Raw genomic sequence first — 12,227 nt, forward strand, 5'->3', positions numbered from 1 at the left:
TTGTTGTGAAGTAAAAACAAACATCAAAAATAGATTTTCTTGCATCAGAGGGTTAATAAACCCGGTGAGCAAGCGAAAGAAAAAACATTTTATGGCTTTCCTACAATACAATACTGCAAACGGGGTTTGTTTTGAACAGACACACAAACCAGACATGAAAATACAGGAATATGAATTTTATTATGGAGCATCACCGCACAATATAAACGCAAACTGTTAGTTCAAATGCTTCAAATCAACGAGAAACAAAGAAAAATGTAAACCACTGATGAAATGTTAACTAACCAATCAAACTATTTTCTCATAATGCATCTGATATGCAGTGATTTAAAATGTTCTTCTGATGCCCAAAACACAGTCTTTGCACTGTTATTATGAATATAATATTTGGGATAATTGTCAGCCCCCATATACACACAAACACACACAACATTCTGCACATCATTTGCCCCTTTTGTGTTTGTGCTCGTCATAAATAAAACTACTCCCAGAATACACAGGGCTTCTCACAAAGGATCTCAGTTCATTTGCATAGAATTATATATGGCTTCATTTTACAGGGGGTTATGAAAAGCCTCTTTCCTTAACCCATCTGCTTTACTGAAAAAAAAAACATTTTAATAAAAATAAAACATGCAGACTGTTAAAATAAATACAATAAAATAGCAAAGAATAAATAGTTTAAATACACGTCTTATGAAAGTAGAATGTCTGACATACAATATGAAAAAATGCTGTTAAAAACAACAACTTTGTTGGTGAGCAAGAGATTAAATAAGTAAAACAAATTAACCCCCGGTTTCACAGACGAGGTTTAAACCTAATCCCAGACTAAAATCTAAATCTGAGGTGTTTAAACTGAATGAAACTTGCTCTGATTGATCTTAAAATATATCAATGCCCTTATTTTGTCTCAAAAAGCACACCAGTAATGTTTTCTCTAAGGCACGTTTATAAAAATGACTTAAATGTCCTAATTGAACTATGGCCTAATCCTGGTTTAGTCTAAACCCTGTCTGTGAAACCAGGCCTAAGAGTTTGGACCAGGATTTAATTAATACCTGCCAAGAGCCAATAAACAATAGCAAAGATTAAATATTTTAAATGTACTGCTTATGAAAGAATGAATGCCTTACGATATGAAAACAGGAAACTGAGAAAAAAAAATCTTCTTTGTAAGCAAGAGACTAAATAAGTAGAACAAAATAACAGACCTATAACACCACCCTGCATTATATTTGCTGAACGAAATCCAACACTTGTTCGTTTTAGCGTGCCGGTTCCAAAAACAGCACCTGTTATCACACTTTCTCAAAATATGATGCATTTCAAAGCAAAAACTAAAACATGATTCCTGTCCTCCACTTGAACTATTTGTTCAATTCTCAGCCCTAATCCTGATTTCAAGGCAGACAGAATTTAGAGAGAAATGCAAACATGACCCATCTACACCCCAACAACCAGAGAAAATGCCAGATTTAGCTTATTTTGTAAAAAATTCTTTGACATTAAATTGACTATTTAAACATTTTTACAATCTTTTGCAGATTGTAAGTTAAACAATACATCCTGAATCATTCTTTTTGACATCGAAGGAGTAGTTCACCCAAAAATGAAAATTAGCTGATAATGTACTGACTCTCAGGCCATCCAAGATGTAGTTGAGATTGTTTCTTCATCAGATTTGGAGAAATTGAGCATTCCATCATTTGCTCACCAATGGATCTGCCAAAAGCTGCATGTTTATAAGAAATAAAGTCAATCGTTAAGACGTTTTTAACTGTTGCTTCTGGATAACATACGATAAAAGTCCATAATAACGCTTCCGCCAGTGAAAATGTCTGGTCTGAATCAGGAGAGAAATCTGCTCGGATCAAGCACTGTTTACAAGCCAAAACAGTCCAGAACTCTAAACAAATATGTGGCTGGATTTTGATGTGAGAGACAACAGGAGATGGACTGTTTTTATCGGCTGTTTGGACTCTCATTCTGACGGCACCCATTCACTGCAGAGGAGGGCAAGTAATGCAATGCTACATTTCTTCAAATCTGATGAAGAAACAAACTCATCTACATCTTGAATGACCTGATGGCGAGTACATTTTAAGAAAAATTTCATTTCTGGGAGATCTATTATTTAAAATGGAAACATCTGAAAAATTATCCATATAAAATGTTTTTGTTGATAATTTTGAACTCAGAAAATCTCAGATGATTTCCATTCACACCGAGGATGTTTGCAGCGACTTTCCCTGCAGACTCCCAGAAATGGTGTCCGAGTCCAGCAGCTCGACCACGCTGTACGGAGAACAGTCCTCTAATCCGAGCTTCCCACAAGCCCATCCGCAGAAACCCTTCTCCAGATCCCTGACCGAGATCCACCATTCGCTGAAGGCCCAGGACACCTGCACCACGGCCGAGTACAAGCCCAGCGACAGCGACAGCGCCACGATGAGCATGGGGTAGAAGATGATGAGGAACGGGCAGACCGTGATTTTATGACAGAACGTCCGCTCCTCGTTGTACACCAGGAATATATTGTACCAAGTGAGAGTACCGTAGTAAAACGAAGTGATGAAGGACAGGACGAAGACGACGGGAGCACAGGAGAGGCTCCACAGGACGACGTGGGGACCCTGAGAAAGGCACGAGCGACTCGATCCCTTGCGAGCGTCGCATTCGGCATCCAGACGCTCTTTTGACCTGGCCATCTCTTGCAGCTCTCTCTCTGTGAGCGTGACGTGAATGTCCACCATCTGACCTTTCTTCTTTCCGTGCGTGATGGTCCCGGTGAGCGTCACGTAGCGACTGTCTGGAGGCACGGCCCAACCTGATGAAGCCAAGACATTTCATTTAGGATGAGACAGAATCTGGAGTGCATTCTTCATATTAGGACAAAGACAGTTAATATTTAGTAGGGGATCATTCTTACAGTGATTAATATGCTTCTGGCATGCTGTATGTTTGGCAACAGCTCTTTTAACCCTAACTGATGCAGTGTGTAGCTTTTCATTTCTCAAACAACCATGTCAGAAGACGTACCCATGTACATATTCCAGGATGACAATGTCAATTGTTATTAAAACTCTTTGGGATGGGCCTGTCCAAAACAGGCTGCACACTCTAATATTTAGCTTTAGCTTTGATAATATTCGTCAATGTTATGCAACATCATAACATTTGTCCTGTGCAATACATATTACACATGGGATAGTGCAATATACTTTCTACTGCTTATTTATCGATCTATTTTTGCCGCTATGTCAAGTTACTTGTGTGTTACTTTTATTCTGTGTTTTGTATTCTGCTTGAGTTGCACTGAATTTCGTTGTAATAACAATAAAGGCATTCTGATTATGAACATTTATTTCCATCAAGAATTACATAAATTTTTGTCCGAGATCTTTATGGATAATGGAAGAGTCAAACCTCTCTGTAAAGTCGACTTCCTTCAGCAGATCCTGAAGATTCAGTAGGGTTAAGCTCAGGACTCTGTGGTGGCAAATTCATATGAAAATGATTCCTCATGCTCACTGAACCACTGTTTCACAAATTGAGGCTGATGAACCTTGACATTGTCATCCTGGAATATGCACATGGGTATGACTTCTGACACGGTTGTTTGAAAATTGAAAAGCTACGCATTGCATCAGTTAGGTTTAAATGACTTGTTGCAAAAACATATAACATGCCAGAAACATATTAATCAATGCAATAATGATTCAATCCTAGACTCTTCAGTATTTGCTTCTTTAAATCCAAATGGTGACTGTTTTTTGTTTTTTTTGGGCCAGGCAGTGTATATTGTTTATTGATATAAAATTTGGAACCAAACAGGCTTATTTTTTGTGAGCATAACTGATACTTTGTTTTGAAATGGAGAGACATTGCTAAGTGGCTTATGTGTCCAAATACTTTTCTTACTAGATTGCATGCTTCACCTTCACTGCTGGGGCTGTTCAGAAATGTAGCTCCCTCTTCAGAGTTCCTCTCTCCACCCTCACTATCTCCTCCGTGGTCTTCACCAGCGGCTCTCTCTGGATCAGATCGGTAGACGATGATGGACTCCGGCCGGTGTTCTCTCTTTCTCCTCTTCCTTCGAGTGCTAGTGCCGCTGCTTCCTTCATCCTGCCCTTCAGAGACCTCTGACCTTATATACTCCAGCTGAGGGCTCTCCGACCTGAGCTGCTCCACCTGCTCCATGTTAGTGTCTCACAAGCTTTGGGAGGAGCTACAACTTCAGAGAGACTGGAGAAGGCTATTTACTCCATCCAAACATGATAAGCCTGTGGGAATGAGAGAGAAACATGATGCACAATTGACATTTGGCATGCATTCGCTCAAACAGGAAAATAAGGAAAACATGACATTATTTTGCCTGACTTGAACTTAAAGATAAAGTATATATATATATATATATAGGGGTCAAAGTGCAATAAATGAAGTTTTATTGCTATTACTGAGCAATAAGAGCAGACATGTCTCAGTGTTATTACTGTTAATTAAAAATGTTTAAAAAAATTGTTAATTGAAATAAAGTTAAAGTAAAATTAAAATATTAGTTTGAATTAATTAGGACTCATTTGAAAATTAAGAATTAATCAGAAAAGTTAAGGTTGAAGTGCTAAACTTACCAAAACTAAAAGAAATTAAAGCTTAATATAAATATTAAAAACAAACAAAAACTATAAAAGCACATAAAAAAACTAAAATTAAAAATGTTTAGGAATTAATTAGAAAATTAAGAATTACATAGACAAGTTTAGGTTGAAGCACTGCAATTACTAAAACTTTAATAAAATAAATTAAAACAAATAAAAATGCAAAAAGCACATAAAATTAAAGATATGAAATTAAAGTAAGTTTAGGTAAGTTTTAAAATCATTCAAACGGAAATAAAGATAAATAAAACGAATAAATAAACTAATGAAAACGACAAAAGTACTAATTACAAATGTTATGTAGCTAACTGGTATAAAATGACTAAAACTGAAATAAATATAAATTAACGCTAAATAGATTATTTAAAAAAAACAAATAAAATGACAATAACATCACAAAATTGCTAATGCACATTATAAAAACTAATCAAAATGAGCACATAGACATAAAAAATTACTAAACTTAAATGAAAACTCAAAATATAAAAATAAAAGCTAATTTAAAATATTAATAAATACTAAAAAAGTATATAAAAAATATTAAAATAACACTGGCATGTACAAAAGCTTTTGTGTAGCCAACAACACCCTTCCGTTCATCCAGATCTATTGTCAGAGAAACAAAGATATACAGGAGACACATGAGTACAGCAAATCAGAAGACTGTGTTTTAATAAAACAACATATGAAACTAAACCCCTTCAGATGAGTGTTTATGCCTGAGAACCAGGCGATGATCCGCTCTGGCTTTAATAATCACACCCAAACCAGGATCTACTGTAACAAACGTCTTACTCCCAACCAACAGAAGATCCTGCTTAATTCATAAGAACTGTATTCTTACCTATCAGATGCAAATGCATGAAAGACCAGCTGTGAAAACTCTTGCGATGAAATGCTTAGCTGGGTTTGCTGTCCGCCATGCAGATGCTCCTGGGCCACAATGAACGCAAGACCCGCCCACTCAATCTGGAACGTCTCTCCCGTCCAATCAGACGACGATAAATCGAAGCCCCTCCTCTAGCTAAAGCCGCTGTATATAAAATCGTCCATCATCATCAATGTTTTATTCTAAATATTTATTTTTAAAAAGCTTTTTTTTGCGTATTTGTGTATATAATTTGAGTTATTTTAATACTTCAACAAACTAAATGGAAATGAAATGATATATATATTTAATTTATAAATGTGTATGTATGTGTGTGTGGTTGTATATATACATATATATAGTTGTTGTTTTTTGGTGTTTGGCTTAGTGTTATGTTAGAATCATTATTATACGCCTATACCTTTTGTTCTTTAATATTTTGAATTGTTTTTAGCTTTATTTTTTCATTTAAATGTTAAGTTTAGAAATTTTGTTGTATCATTTTTATTACATTTCTTTATTTAAATATATTATTTATTTTAATAACACAAATGCGTATTTAATAAAATAATTAATAAATAATGTGCTTGTGAATAAGTTTTTATATTAAATAAAAATGTAATTATTTATTCAGAAAACAAGTAAGGACTCATCTTAAGACACGCTGACCAAATACAGAATTTATTTACTTTTAATATTTTATTTAGCAAATACTATATTAAGTTATTATTTTTTATTCTGATAAAAGATGACGTAACCGCGTAACTTTACATCGTCAGTTAGTAACGAAGTAACGGACGCCGTAACGTAACTGACGCGCACGAGCTCTGTTTAAAACGCGTCGAAACCTCGCCTTTCAAATGCATATTTGAGTTATATAACATCGAAAATAGCTCTATTTAGTGATCTGTGTGGTATTTCTGAGTGTTTTATCAGGGTTTGAATGGAGGAGCAGACGGTTAATCAACTGGACAACCTGCTGCTTCAGTTAGGTGATTGAAAACGCTTCATTTCCTCGTTTGTTTACATATTCTGACTCGTTTAACTCGATATGTACTGTATACTGTGATATATAAACAGGTATAGAAACACGAGAACTTGCTCAGAAGAAGGATGACCTCAAACAACAAATACAAAGTACGTTTTTAAAACACTGAAAATATAAAAACATCTCCCAATTGAAGAATCTCTCACTTTTAAAGAACTAAACATGTGATAATTTGCTCTGTCTGTTGTGTTTTTAGTTTGTGAGTCCAGCATTCAAGAGAAGAAGGGTTATATTAGCACAACTCACAAGAGCCTGGGCAAACTCAGTGAGGAGATCCAGCAGAAACAAAACACTCTGAAGTTCATCAAAGAAAACACTAAGAAGTAGGCTGACAATATTTTCATTTTCAAGTCTCAAACTGAGTATAACATGAATATAAATGTTCTGATATCAGTCTCCAGAGAACAGGACATCTGCTGCTTCAGTATGAAAAGACACTGGAAGCTGAGCTGGAGAAGAGACAGGACAGATATAACCAAGACATGTAGGTCAAGCTTCACATATGAAATAATACTCATAAACATATTTGAGCAAAATAGGAAAAATCTGCATATGTGTTTTCATATTTGGTACATCAAGCTTTTATTGCTCATGTAGTCTAATATAGTGCTTCTATTGTCCTCATTTGTAAGTCGCTTTGGATAAAAACATCTACTTAGTGACAATGTAAATATAGTGAGAATATGGAGAAAGACACATCTGATGCTAATATTTATATGGCCAATAATTTGGAAATTCTGATGCTTGTAATGTATAACAATACAGCAGATACTTCGATAAACTCAGTATATTTCTCATTAATATATTTTAATAAGATGATATTCACAGTACGTGCAAGCATGTGATTTTCAGAAATCATGTGTATAATTTATAGGTCTTGTAAAATCACATATCAAATATGATACAGTAGGCTTTAAAGGGTTAAAGATGCTTGGTCTTTGAAGGAAAATCTTCCAGGAGAGAATGGAGAGCTACAGGAACGTGTTTCAGCAGTATAAGGATCGATACTGTCAGAACCCACTGGCTCAAAGACTGCTGAAGATTCAAGCCGAGAATGAGGAAATCGAGAGGAGAATCAGAGCAACGGAAGAACAAATATTGGAGAACGACAGAGAACTGATGGCAGCACTGGGTAATTCACCTGTTTCCTCCTAAAGGATATCCAAAAAATGAAAATTTTGTTCCAAAACACGTTTAAAAAAAAAAATGTATTAAGTGTTTTAATACAGATCTTGTGTCTTGATAGGTGAAGATGAGCCAGTCACTGATGCTGCTGACAGGTATTTTATTGTCACAGCACATCTGTTTTTGTCAGGTTAATGGCTAATATTCTTTCTGCTATGAAAATAGTAAGTGTGAAGACAATGACGCCCCACAAACTGAAAACAGGGAGTCATTTGATGAAATGGACCCTCAACAAGACCCCATAATGCAGGTACTGTACTTCTGCTGTTCACTGCAGCTAAATCTACTTGAATGACTGAGAAATATTCAAACTGACTGACTTCTATTGAAAAAGAATATGTTGAGAAAATCCATTGTGAATTCTGTAACTTCTAGAGGCCTAAGGAATATGCAGATGAGCACATGGTTGCTGAAGATCCTTCTGAGGAGAATAAGGATAAAACAGCAGAAAATGAATCTCAAACTGACACCGTTTGCCACGGCTTGTGGACAAAGACTGAAACTGGAGAAGGTAAACACCAGCAAATATTAATATACTGAGAGTAAACCCCAATGAGCACACAAGACTGACCAGTAACAAACAAGTAATCCTTTTATTTTAGATCAAATGCAAGGTGATCAGGAGCAGTCAGAGGAGCTGAATGAACTGGTACAGCTGAAACACAACAATCACCCACACAACTGATCTTAAATTATTCAAATATGTATTACTGGTCAAAAACATAATTGAGACCTATCAATGATTTTGCTGCTTAATATTGTTGTGGGATCCTTGATACTTTTTTTCAGGATCCTTTGATGAATAAAAAAGTTAAATAGAACGGCATTTATTGGAAACAATCAATTTTGGAACATTATAAATGTCTTTACTGCCACCTTTAATGCATCCTTGCTGAATATTTTCTTTATTTAAAAAAAAAATCTCACTTACCCTAAACTTTTGAATGGTTTTGTATCATGGTTTCCACAAAAAATATGAAGCAGCACAACTGTTTTCAACATTGATAATCAGAACTGTTTCTTGAGCAGTAAATCAGTATATGATGTCTGAACGATCATGTGACACTGAAGACTGGTGTAATGATGCTGAAAATTCAACTTTGCATCACAGGAATAAATTACATTTTAACATATATTCACACAGAAAACAGTTATTTAAAATTGAAATACTATTTCACAATTTTTACTGTATTTTTGATCAAATGAATGCAGCCTTGTTGACTCCCTCCCCCAAAACATTAGCAAATCTTACTTAGTCCAACCTGTTTATTCTTATATTATCTATTTGAATGAATGCAGGAGGGGAATATGAATGTTTCATGTGCTTCTGAGCTCATGGTGGAAATGTCAGAGGAGGAGGAAGATCATTTGGAGGTGACCACAGCAGATGCTCAGGAGGACACGGTGAATGAGGGTGGCATCTGTCCTCCTCCATCACCGGCTACAATAAAAGCAACACCGATCACCCCCACCTTCTCTCTAAAGTACGACCCATTCATCTGTGTTTGATGAAGCAACCTATACCTCTATATGCTGCAAACTGTCACTTACATTAGTCTAAAGTCAATGTTTGCAGCCCATTTTACTTTATGCATTTCTCAGGGATGCACCGACATTTACATTTATTCATTTAGCAGATGCTTTTACCCAAAGTGAAATGAGGAATACAATTCATTCATCTTTCATTCATTCAGCGATTCCTCTTAAGTAGGCAATAACTTGAGAAATGCTAGAAATATAAAGTTTCAAAAATTGCTAAAACATGGGGTATATAAGATATAGTGAAATAAGAAGTGTGGAAGGATTTTTTTTTAAATTGTATTAATTGCGATTTAATCTTTTTTTTAAAATTGCACATCAAAAACCTGCACAACTAGGGAAGTGGTTGAGTGAATGTCAACCAAATAGCATTTAGAGGTGGAACAAACTTGTATCTTGAATCTGTCAATACATGTAACATTCATTGATGAATCTAGTACTAGTTTGAGACTGATAACCATTCGATCTGTTAACAGCAGCAGTCCCAGTTCCTCACCTGGACGGCAGGAGATCTCAGACACCAAGTCGCCCGCTTTTGTCTTCTCCATGAATTCTGGTCCAAGCACACCTGCGTTCTCTAAGCTGGGCTGTGATTTCGCTGCAGAAGAGGTGAACTTCAGAAGCTGGAAGACTGGCACATGCATTATTTCATCAAAAAGAGTTACGTCATTTCATCTGTGTTTGTGTTGTAGGCATCTCCATTTACCTTCACAAGCTCCTATTTCAACGACAAGGTATTTCTGGAGGAACACTGATGTTTGTAATTAAGTTTAAACGTTTTAAATATCTGAAAGCTGATTTTGTGTTTCTGGTAACAGAAGTCACCAGGACTGGCACCCAAGTTCTCAGGTGAAGAATAAACATGAGTAATATCTAACATCCAAACCTGTTAAGAACCCAGTTACACGCTCACAAAAAAAGGTACAATAGTTGTCACTGGGGCTGGACCTTTTCAAATGGTACACCTTTCTACTTAAAGGGTCCATATTGGAACCTTAAAGGTACATATCTGTACCTAAATTGTACATATTAGTATCTAGAAGGTAAAAAGATTTACAGTTTGAAAAGGTAGCACCAGTGACAGCTTTTGTACCTTTTTTTCTGAGGACACATTGGACACCAAACACAGAAAAAATAATAAAAATATATTTTGCCTAAACAAGATTAAACTTATTTTTATGCACATTTACATCTATTAATATGGTTTGTTTCTCTGCAAGGTTTCCTGTTCGATGAAGCCGAGAGTCGTCAAGAGGAGTTTTCCTTCTCGTTTGGGACAGTGAGCCCTCGGCAGAACTCCTCCACACAGGACACAGCAGGTTCTGCGGATTCATTTCCATTTTCATTCAGCTTTGGAAAAATGTAGCTTCATTAACATTAATCTCATCTTTATAGCTGTACTTCAGAAATGTGTTCAAATGTCTGTTAGTCTGTTGAAGTTACATTCTATATTAATTCAGATGTGTTTGTGATCCTGGTCATTTTGTTCAATTTGTTTCAACATATGATTCCTTTGAATATATATTTATACTAAAATGCATGCATTATAATTAATAGAATATTAGAGGACTGTTAATTTTATGAATGTTCTTCTTATTAAATGTATTTGGTAACTGAAAACATAACGCTGACTTCAAAGTTCAAAAACTCTTTCTATTTGTTTCCCCGCTACTTACAACAAAGTAATATATATATTTTTTTTTTATATATTGTAATACATGTATTTTTCTTAAATGACAGGACAGTCCTTTATATATGACATTCAACTCATCATTACATTAATTTTACATGTAGTTTTTTATGGCGTACATTCAAAGACAGAAACACTACTGTAAGTGAATACCCTACTGGACACTTCGTTGTCAGCAAAACAACAATCTCAGAGCCGTTGACAGTAATACAATGTCAGAAGGCCCATATGCAACACTGCCAAAGTTTGAAATGCTCTGAGGTGAAAATCACAAAAGTTGCATAAGCACAGCCACTGTTTTAAGGCTGTATTTGAAGAACTAGTCTCAACAACTAGTAGTTAGCCAAGCTATAATATGTTTTACTTTTCAGATTCAAGTTAGACCAATCTATGTTTATGTAACTGCCTTAAATTTACAACCAGTCTCGAAGACAATAATCAGTCTAAGCAGTTTATGCAACCGGCCACACCAGGCCATATTTCACCCCAAAAGCAGAAGAAAAATTATGTTTTGCAAAAAGAAAATGAAGCTATAATTATTGCATTGTGACATTATTTTCCAGACAATTAAATATCTTTCAGGCTTCCATATAATCTGGAGTATTAAATACTGGAGATGTAAAACATGTAGTACTATAATGATCTATTGCTTCACACTAATCACACAATATAACAATCACGTTACTGAAGCTCACAGCCACAAAATACATGTTCAAATGTTTAACAATCCAAGCATTCATAATCTCCATCTGTATCTGCTCGTGATGTGCTTCATCACGATACATCAAACCATTTCCCTCATGGGAAGCTGCTGGAATAGAGATATGGAAGAGTATAACGGTAAATTCTGTCAATGTTTGAGTGGTTGAATTATCCACTAACAGCAGCTGTTTTCACTGGAAGTGACTGGTGTTGCAAATGTTTGCAAAATGTGCTTTGCATTAGTTGTTTTGGAACAGCAATATAACTTTGTGTGCTGACATTGCTACAGTTGTGTAAACATCGGCAGCTAAAAGTTTGGAATAATTAAGATTTTTTAATGTTTTTGAAAGAGGACTTTTCTGCTCATCTAGGCTTTATTTATTTGATCAGAAATACAGTAAAAGTGTGAAAAATTACTACAATTTAAAATAACTTTTCTATGTGAATATGTGTTAAACTGTAATTTATTTCTGTGATGCAAAGCTGTATTTTCAGCATCATTACTCCAGTCTTCAGTGTCACACGATCCTTCAG

At 35.4% G+C, this 12,227-nt stretch overlaps 2 protein-coding genes across 3 annotated transcripts; one reads left to right on the plus strand and one right to left on the minus strand.

The window, feature by feature from the left end:
- Window positions 1–162: 162 nt before the first annotated feature.
- LOC306877018 (transmembrane protein 169-like) lies at window positions 163–5,606 on the minus strand. Its single transcript, XM_079428533.1, has 3 exons — window positions 5,506–5,606; window positions 3,942–4,286; window positions 163–2,830 (listed from the first exon to the last, which is right to left on the minus strand). Exons 2-3 carry the CDS (start codon window positions 4,201–4,203, stop codon window positions 2,223–2,225), a joined length of 870 nt encoding a protein of 289 aa, XP_079284659.1. The 5' UTR covers window positions 4,204–4,286; window positions 5,506–5,606; the 3' UTR covers window positions 163–2,222.
- Window positions 5,607–6,298: 692 nt separating this feature from the next.
- On the plus strand, window positions 6,299–11,579 carry LOC306876598 (uncharacterized protein). Of its 2 annotated transcripts, none has more exons than XM_079427896.1 (14): window positions 6,299–6,521; window positions 6,610–6,666; window positions 6,774–6,900; window positions 6,972–7,061; window positions 7,522–7,709; window positions 7,824–7,857; window positions 7,928–8,012; window positions 8,138–8,273; window positions 8,365–8,411; window positions 9,062–9,246; window positions 9,778–9,910; window positions 9,994–10,035; window positions 10,120–10,150; window positions 10,522–11,579. In XM_079427896.1, the coding sequence occupies exons 1-14, from the start codon at window positions 6,473–6,475 to the stop codon at window positions 10,665–10,667; spliced, it is 1,350 nt and encodes a 449-aa protein (XP_079284022.1). In that variant the 5' UTR covers window positions 6,299–6,472; the 3' UTR covers window positions 10,668–11,579. The 2 variants fall into 2 exon arrangements, with proteins under 2 accessions (XP_079284022.1, XP_079284023.1); XM_079427897.1 differs by having other exon boundaries at window positions 6,311–6,521; window positions 7,967–8,012; window positions 10,522–10,918.
- The last annotated feature ends 648 nt before the right edge of the window (window positions 11,580–12,227 follow it).

Source organism: Barbus barbus, assembly GCF_936440315.1.
Source record: "Barbus barbus genome assembly, chromosome: 11".
Taxonomy (NCBI): Eukaryota; Metazoa; Chordata; class Actinopteri; order Cypriniformes; family Cyprinidae; genus Barbus; species Barbus barbus.

Bases quoted from the DNA above. Each gene is read 5' to 3' on its own strand.
- LOC306877018 (XM_079428533.1), bottom strand. From the start codon at position 4,203: ATGGAGCAGGTGGAGCAGCTCAGGTCGGAGAGCCCTCAGCTGGAGTAT. The intron at 2,831-3,941 runs GTGAAGCATGCA...TGGCTTCATCAG, and splicing joins GAACAGCCCCAGCAGTGAAG to GTTGGGCCGTGCCTCCAGAC.
- LOC306876598 (XM_079427896.1), top strand. From the start codon at position 6,473: ATGGAGGAGCAGACGGTTAATCAACTGGACAACCTGCTGCTTCAGTTA. The intron at 8,274-8,364 runs GTAAACACCAGC...CTTTTATTTTAG, and splicing joins AAAGACTGAAACTGGAGAAG to ATCAAATGCAAGGTGATCAG. The intron at 9,247-9,777 runs GTACGACCCATT...ATCTGTTAACAG, and splicing joins ACCCCCACCTTCTCTCTAAA to CAGCAGTCCCAGTTCCTCAC.